The sequence below is a fragment of the Anneissia japonica genome, unplaced genomic scaffold (genome assembly GCF_011630105.1).
Source record: "Anneissia japonica isolate Jap-2015-1 unplaced genomic scaffold, ASM1163010v1 scaffold287767_len825999_cov190, whole genome shotgun sequence".
NCBI classification, from domain to species: domain Eukaryota; kingdom Metazoa; phylum Echinodermata; class Crinoidea; order Comatulida; family Comatulidae; genus Anneissia; species Anneissia japonica.
This window is the reverse complement of record NW_022707033.1, coordinates 375,013-383,700: the sequence shown is the minus strand read 5'-3', so window position 1 is coordinate 383,700 and position 8,688 is coordinate 375,013. Positions and strand designations below refer to the sequence as shown.

Genomic DNA, 8,688 nt, shown 5'->3' with positions numbered 1-8,688 from the left:
TATTATGGAGATATAATTTAATTTAATAATTTCATTTAGTGTTTAATGTGTTCCATATGTGTTTGATCCAATGACCGGGGTAATAACTGTCTCTTATACACATCTAGATGTGTATAAGAGACAGGTGTGCGCCCGGCTCCAAATTTTTGCCACTGTGTTAGCATGCCAATAGTAGAAATCTAAGATGATAGGCAAAATTGGGATCTATTAAAGTTAACGAGATTTCATGAATGCAAGAAATGTAAGGCAGTGTTAACATTATTGTTGTAATGTTAAGATTATACAAGTAGCTTTATCATTTTTTTTTTTTTTTTGTAGGGCCATTTTCTGGTATGCACAGCCCATCTTTCAACATGGCTAGTATGGTGAAAGCCTCTCAGAGCAACCTAACATCGCCTATACGTCTTAACCAGCCTTCATTGGAACAAGAAGCTGCCATACAACAGTTGCTGGGTGAGTTCAATTATGTCAGTGAATAAGGCTTGCCATCCCAATACCAGCATCAGTTAAAATAAAAAAAATAAATAAATAAAAAAAATTAAAAAATAAATGAAAATATTCTTATTCTCCACATTATAAAGCTTTAAAATGATGAGTCATTTAATGGAATGGCCGAGCGGTTATCAGGGGCGCCGCAAGCTATAGCCGTAATATTGGCACTGATTCGAACGGCACACTCGCCTATTGTTCTGGTGGTAGAACAAGTCTTCTTGGATAAGGACTATAAACCGTAGGCCCAGTGTATACAATGGCTCGTGTGCACTATAAAGAACCCAGTACATCCTTCGAAACGAGTGGGGGATACCCCAGTGTACTGGAACAGACAGCCCCTGTGGTGGACAACGAGAGTTGCTGGTACCGTGGTTACCGAGTAGCACAGACACGAAGGGACCCTTAGGGGCGAAGAAAGTCACTGATAGTTTCCCTATTCCACATTTTAAGCATCCTGAGCATCTTATATTAGATGGATACGGCGTTATATAAAACTACACTATTATTATTATTATTATTGAAAGTATTGCGGTTTCTCTGTACATTCTCTTTATGCAGTACTGCCACATTCCAATGCTAATAACTGTACTCAGTTTAACAATTAGCAAATGTATGCTGGTTTTGGGATGGCAAGCCTCAAATATTATAAATATTAATAGTATATAAGATAGGTAAATTTTATTGTCGTGATCACAAAACAAGGCGAACATGAATAATATAGTATAAAATAAATTTTTGAAAAGATTTAAAATGATATATACATGAAAGACTGACAAAAAAATATATACAAGTATAATATACAAACTATCTCTGAAAAGGTGAGTTGAGTTATGAACAAAAGATTTCCTGCATTGTTTTATATTGCATTTCAATGGACAGAGTCTTCCTGACACTGATAATATTAATGATAATTTTTTTTAAATACACTTGTTAAACAAAAGAAAATTATCCAAAAATACCTATGAAAACAATGAATGTATTCAAAAATTAATAATAAAAGGTATTAATGATACTTGCTCTGTGGATAATGAAGACATTAATGATACTAATACCATTAATGATAATGATATTGTGTTTAGTCTAACATAAATTAGCTTATTGCACTGATAATGATATTATTGATAAAGATGATAATATTAATGACAATGTGTTATTTATGTACAATTTGGTTTGTTTTCTGGTTTCACGCAGACCTTTACAGAATGGAACTAGTGGGCTTTCTCTCATACATGAAGACTCCGGACTACCTGGCTCAAATTCAACAACAACTGCAGGAAGAAAAGGTAAGTGTAATCATTATACATGTTCACTGATACTCAACAAATTATTTTCAAAGTCCTTCTTTTAATCTATAAGGCCCTTCAGAGCAAAGCACCAATTTATTTATCCGAGCTTGTACTTCCTCACCAGTCTGGCCGTTTACTTACATCCTCTTCTGGCATGCTTGTCACACCGGTAACATCTAAAACAATATATGTCTTTCGATATTTTTCGGCCAGTGAACCATTATTGTGGAACCAGTTCCCAATATTTATTAAGGAGGCAACATCCTTGAATATGTTCAAGGACCACCTAAAAAAAGCATCTTTTTAATATTTAATTCTTTTTAAATTTGTTCATTTTGTGTGTAATAGCACTCTGAGAGATCATTATAATGCGCTATATTATTCGCCACATTGTAAGCTTTAAAATGATTTCATTTAGTGGAAATTGACTTACTGTTGTCAAAGTTATGAGTAAAAGTAAAACGGCTTTTTTGTACTGAAGTATACAATACTGGCACATTCTTTATGCTAATTTAACAATTAGCAACAGTACGCTGATTTTAGAATGGCCAGCTTCGTATTTGTATGTGTACCCCTTCCCAAGATAATCCTAATAATACAATTGAAGCACATTTTATTCTAAACCTCAAATTTATATTCAACATATGCATACATTCAAATACACTATATAGTTGAATTCACTATTAGCTTCGTAGAAGTGGTTGGCGCATCGGTTGTGGCTTGGACTCCCAACCTTGAGGTCGGGGGTTCGAAACTCTCGCTGTGCAAGTCGCTTGTGTCCTTGGGCAAGGCACTTTATCTACGATTGCCTCTCTCCACCCAGGAGTACAAATGGGTACCTGGTAGGTTCCAACACAGCGCTGATTACTAGCCGCAATATTATGGAGAATTTAATTTAATAATTTCATTTTGTGTTTCAATGTGTTCCATATGTGTTTGATCCAATGACCGGGGTAATAATGTGAAGCGCTTAGAGGCTTTGTTAAGGCATTAAGCGCTATATAAGAACGACATATTATTATTATTATTTTCATTATGTAAGTATTTCTGGTGCAGGGATAGTAAGATAACATTGAAAATGAAATGGTGACATCATGACTGACTTTTATTTATTTTTTTTATTTGATTTTTTAGCCAATCGTATTTTAAGTAATTGTTATTTGTTACAGGCTCGTCAAGAACAGTTGTATTTAAAAAAAGCCAACCTAGAGAACCAGATCCAACATGTTGTGAAAGACTCTATGAATCTGCTTAACAGAAGGCTTTTAGAGGTTTGTACCAATAACTCAAAAAAATCTTCAACCAGACACACACCATTTAGGGATCACAGTGGAAATAATTGGCTTTTAGTACCTTAAAAATTTGGTGATTGAATAATTATGTTTAGCTATATCTTGGTGGTTGAAATTCAGAATTTTCCTTTCATGATTGAAAACAAATTTTTCTCTTAATGTAAAAAATATCCCTTCAATTGTGTCGTGGGCAACAGTGCTTGGAGGATGAGAGTTTAATGAATTAGTAATAAGGAAACAAACAAAAAAAAATTTTTTTTTTCTTGGTTTAATGTAGCTTGGCGTTGAAGCAAAGACCCCAACAGAACTTATCAGTCGTGCCAAAGAGATTGTAACACAACACAAAGACCTCCAGGTGAAAGAGGACAGTGTGCAAATGCAGATAACTGATCTGGAATCGGAACATAATAAATTGGTAAGTTGGTTAATATTTCTGTGACTAATTGAGTATAGTGTATGCTCCTGAATACAGTCGCATGATGTTTTTATATATTGCAAATTTTGAATGTTTTTCATAATATTAATTAGTGTTCACAATGTGAACACTTAATTTATTTTTCTCACCTAGAAGTTAAATCTCTGCCTCTATTGAATAAAATTGCAATTCTTCAATTATTGCTTTCTTTTTTGTCTTTCTAGATTCAAAACAGTGATGTTGTAACTAATTTATTAATGAATGCAAAGACAGAGAAAAAGGCGGATCCCACAATGTTGATACGTGAGCAGATTATCCAGGAGATGAACAACAAAAAACATCTGAAGAAACATGCCACTAGACTGGAATCAGAACTTGTTACTTTGAAAAAACAGGCTATCAAACAAGAAAAGCTCATGAAATCTCCAAAGCAATGTAGGAAGCCACGTCAGAGAAAGAGCCCTGAAACCAGTAAGCCAAAGATTCGACGTCTGTCATCCAAAAGTCAGGAGGATGCAGATGCCGCTGAGGCACAGCTCATGCTGCTGAAATCACTGCATAAAAATGCTGCACCGCTCTCCTCACTCGAGGCCCTTACTCAGGATTCTTTCATGAATGGGCCTAATGTCACAGCCAACACCTCAACAGTACTATCGAGCATGCGACCAACCACGGCCAGTATTCAAAGTGCTGCACACGTTGCCGTGACTACACAAGCCTTTACGTCGGTAATTCAGCAATCTACCGGAATGTTGCCTCCAGCGAGCCAAACATTAGCTTCACAGGGATTAGAAGGAAAGCAGCTGCAGAATGCAAGCTCTACATCACCTCTTACTAACATTACTACAGTACCTATTTCACCAGTGTCACCTGTATTTACAGGTACGCCACACCCTACCAGTGGCATCATAGAAATCAAAACTGAATCTCCAACCATTATGAAAGACTTAAGCACCCCACCAGTGAAAGGCAAGAGCCTAAGTCATAGCTATTCTTTAATGAATCCACTGACTTTAAATCCTAGTATTGGATTACCAGTGCCTTCTCCCCAGAAAATTATGAAAGTTCAGGAACTGAGAAAAGACCAGTCTTTAGAACAACCACTAAGCCCTCAAAATGTTGAACTTTACCCATCAGGATCACTGACATTGACTACAACACCATCTCTAACCTCGCTGTCAATGCCATCTCAGTCAAAAGAGGTCACAATGACAACCAGATCTTCAAGTACCACAAGATTGTCCACAGGAAGTAAAGAACCAGTTCCAACTGTGCCATCAACTATTCCAATGATGGTGCTTGGATCAGTGCCAACCCCAGTTTACACTATCCCTAGTTCAGCATTTGGGCCCCTTACAGCTAAGGCTCCCCAGTTATTTATTGGTACAAATGGACCTGATGGTGCCAGCATGATGAACTCATCAGCAAAAGATGGCAAAGGAAAGCCTGAACCTAAATCCAGAAGAAATACCAGAAAAAGATCTCCAGCATCCTCTTCCCAAGGAGGTAGTACAGCAAAGAAACCAACCACAAAGAAGTCTTCTACTCCAGCTCCCCTTCCATTGTTACCACCATCACAAGATGTCATATCTCTAGTGACAACTGCCAGTCAGCCATTAGACATCAGTGCCATTTCATCACCAGAAGGTTCAGAAGTATGTGACCAATTTTCAGCCCTGAAGGATGACTTGAACATTCATCAAGGCATCAAAGAACCAATAATCTCATCCAGTCAACAATCTATACCGAGGTAAGTTGGAGATCTTTTCTTTTGTAAAGAAGAAGCAGTAGAGTAACCACATTGTTATATTAATACTGCTTGAAATATTTTTAAAACAATTTCTTCATTTAACAGGAGTGTTATCACAACATCTCAGGAAACACCTTCTAGTGCAAATGTGATGGAACAGAAGAGGGCAGCAAATATATTTGGAAATGATAAAGGTTAGTAATATCTTTAAGTTATAATAATTGCATTGTAGAAAGATTCTTCATATATCAAAATCCATATAAATCCAGTAATGCATTAAAATTGTTAGTTGTATGTAATCAGGCCCGTAGGTGTATGCAAGGGGGTCAGGAAGATTGTACAACCCCCCTCCCCCCCAAAAAAACCATTTTTTTCTTAAGGTCCATATTTTTTCCAAAGACATTTTTTCTAGGGTCTTTTCACAATGACATAAATGAAAAAGAGTTGATGAGGTACCAGCAATGAGTCCAAAGACCTTGCCAATTGTGTGACATAATCTCAATTCCAAGGAATGAACGTCCTCACTCTGTGTCAATTTGGCAGCAAATTTCTATTTTTATCACATCTTGCTGTTATTTCATTGTGAAAAGGTCCAAAAAATTATGATCACAACCCACCCAGAAAAAATCCTGGATACACCCCTGGGCCTATTGGCTAGGGATTGAAGCAACAAATACTATTAAATGGTAAATACCAAGTTTTTCTCTTTGAATCTGTAGATCGAGTTGCATCTCCTCCTAGTCACCTTCTTACTCCAGGTGGCAAAGTAAAGGACTCGCCTAACAGCAAGAAATGGCAAGCCAAGATTAGTAGTGGGTTTGATGCCTTGATGGCCTTTGCTTCAAGTGAGGTATGTAAGAGTAAGGAGATAAGGCGCCAGAGTTCTGGAAACAGTCCAAGACCCAAAGGTGAATTGACAAAGGCAGAGCAAGAAATTCCAAGAGACATTCTGAAGAATGAATCCATAAACCAACTAAAGAATGAGTCTAGTAGTGCAACTGAAGCTATAGGGTCTGAATGTGTAACCTCTGCTGGCAGTGAATTACAACTCGATGCAATACCTCAAGAAGCAATGCCACCAGATAAGGTTGCACATAATTTAGAGTCTGTTGACATCAGTGATCCAGCACGCAGTGGTCGTCATGGAGCTGATGATGAGATACAAGCTGCCATTGCCTCAATTAGTGCTTTGGAGGAAGTACCAGAGGAACCAAGAGCCACTTCTGAAATTCCAGAATCTGTGAGTGATGACTTTTGGCGACCTAAAACACCTGGATGTCTACTTCTAAATTCTGAGTACAATGAGAAAATGACAGAGTCTACTATTTCAGTAAAAAGCTCAACACCAGATGAAGTTGGAATGTCAGAAATCTCGAATGATACATCATACATACATGGCATCAATGAAGCTTCAATTGCACTAGATTTGCCACCAGTAACAGAATCTCATGAAGATGTACCTAATGGAACTTTAGGTGTTGGAGAAGAAGTCAAGCTTTTTGGTGAAGGTAAAGAGTCATTTTCTTGTTATGGAGAACAGTATCACAAGAAATTCTCAAAAAAGGAAGGAAGAGAACAATTTCATAAAAAATTCTCAATGAAGGAAGGTCGTACATTTGCCAAACGTTATGCCCCATACAATTCAGTAACACCTGATATGCCTGATGAAAAGTACAGAGAAATGGCTCCTGTTGTGAAATCCAGTACTAGCCAGCAGCAGAGCATTGAGAAGAATTTCCTAGTAGATGACAGGCAGACACTTCAGCAAGTTGTTAACAGACCTCTCCAGGTGCCATCTACAAGTTACTACATCCCTAATGGAGTCATTTCTAGTCCAAACCCTGTTGCAGGAAATGTTAAAATTGGAGCCAAGTCCAGACGAAAATCCAAATCTAATACTGCTGGTTCGCTCAAGACTTCTTGGACAAATTCCGCTACTGGCAACAATCAACAAATGAACTTTAACCCATCGTTCCATGGTGAGGTGATTGCAAACATGAACAATGTGAACTGCGGACAGCAAACGAATCAGTTTGGTTCAGCTGTATCGACGAATCCAACTGGTAACTTTGTCTCAGGCAATGCTCAAACAAATAATCAACATTTAAGATCAGGGAATTTTAACAATGTGAAGGACATGGCATTTGCAAACCATGGATATGCTTCTATGGTTAGTAATCAGTACTTTAAGAATTCATACAATACAATGGGTCAAATGCATGGGCCATCAGCCAACATGAATATGTCTGTGGGACCCATGGTAATGCCTCAGCAGTCATACTCACAGAGTAACCCTCAAGCTCATAACTTCTATCCCCCTTCAACCAAATTCTTACCCAATGGAATGTCACACACTACTACACCTCCCCCTCCTCCTCCACCCCCTCCTTCCCAGTCGTCTAGGAATAAATCAAATAAAAATACAGAACCACCTCCGCCACCACCCCCTCCTGGTGGCCCCCAAACATCCTCAAGTCAGTCATCGGCAAAACTACAGCATCTCAGACAGAATTTCCATGTAGGTCAAATGTTTGCTGGTATGATGCCATCGTACAACATGCCTGATGTGAGTCTGTACTATTCTAGGAACTACCAACAGCCACAAGTGCCGATGGCTGGCCCTCAACAGTCTAACACTAACTACCTCATCCAGCAGATGCCTCCAAGGTAATAGCAACAAACCTGGTAGTTTAACAAAATCCTGTGTACCGTATATTCTAGCGTATAAGATCATGCTTAAAATAGCAAATTACAAAAAAAACAAAAAACAAAAAAACAGGGAGGTTGTCTTATACTTGCAACAAGTTTTTTTTTAAATTTTGTTGTCATGTGCTCAGCATCGTAACATGCAAATTTAATACTGAAATGAAGTTACTAAACGTTAGTATGGTTACCATTGCTTGATGAGCAAGAAATGAATGCCATACAAGAAGATTGTTGTTTAATTTGTTGGTTAAGTTTTAATTGATGCTTTTTAAATGCTGATACAGTGAAGTCTGTGAACTTTACCAAGCCTAGACTTTGGACTTGTATGGCGATTTGAAGGCTAAATGCAGGCTTGGTCCCAGTAGCTCATATCGAAAGGAGAAATTCCGACAGTCTTATACGCCTGACATACAAAAATCATCCAAAAATTTTCTCAAACTTGAGGGTCGTCTTAAACACAAGAATATATGGTACACAGTCATTGATTTGTAATTCTAGAGAAATTATTTTACAGAATTTGTGATTTCCATTGAACAAGCTGCTTCTCCGAAGCTATGGAATGCACTCCCCATTGAAATCCGGGAGTCTTCTTTTGTATCCATTTTTAAGGAAAGACGCAAGACCTACCGTTATCAAACTTTTTAATTTTCCATTTTTGTTGTTTATCTTTTTTTTGTTTGCTTTCTATCGTTTAGTTTTTTTTTTGCTTTTTTTTTTTTTTTTTGTTTATTTTTTTTTTGGGTTGTC

General features: G+C 37.5%; 1 protein-coding gene across 3 annotated transcripts in view; it reads left to right on the top strand.

Annotated features, from left to right (window-relative positions):
• The window catches only part of LOC117106313 (histone-lysine N-methyltransferase, H3 lysine-79 specific-like), a 46,612-nt gene that overhangs the window by 31,884 nt on the left and 6,040 nt on the right, over window positions 1-8,688 (top strand). For 2 of the 3 annotated variants that reach the window (XM_033247685.1, XM_033247684.1), the window contains exons 15-21: window positions 319-453; window positions 1,684-1,775; window positions 2,948-3,049; window positions 3,348-3,485; window positions 3,710-5,235; window positions 5,341-5,429; window positions 5,955-8,465. In XM_033247685.1, the coding sequence (XP_033103576.1) occupies window positions 319-453; window positions 1,684-1,775; window positions 2,948-3,049; window positions 3,348-3,485; window positions 3,710-5,235; window positions 5,341-5,429; window positions 5,955-7,906 (4,034 nt within the window). In that variant the 3' untranslated portion in view covers window positions 7,907-8,465. Of the gene's footprint in view, window positions 1-318; window positions 454-1,683; window positions 1,776-2,947; window positions 3,050-3,347; window positions 3,486-3,709; window positions 5,236-5,340; window positions 5,430-5,954; window positions 8,466-8,688 lie in introns of those variants that run through there. The other variant, XR_004445044.1, reaches the window with a different exon arrangement.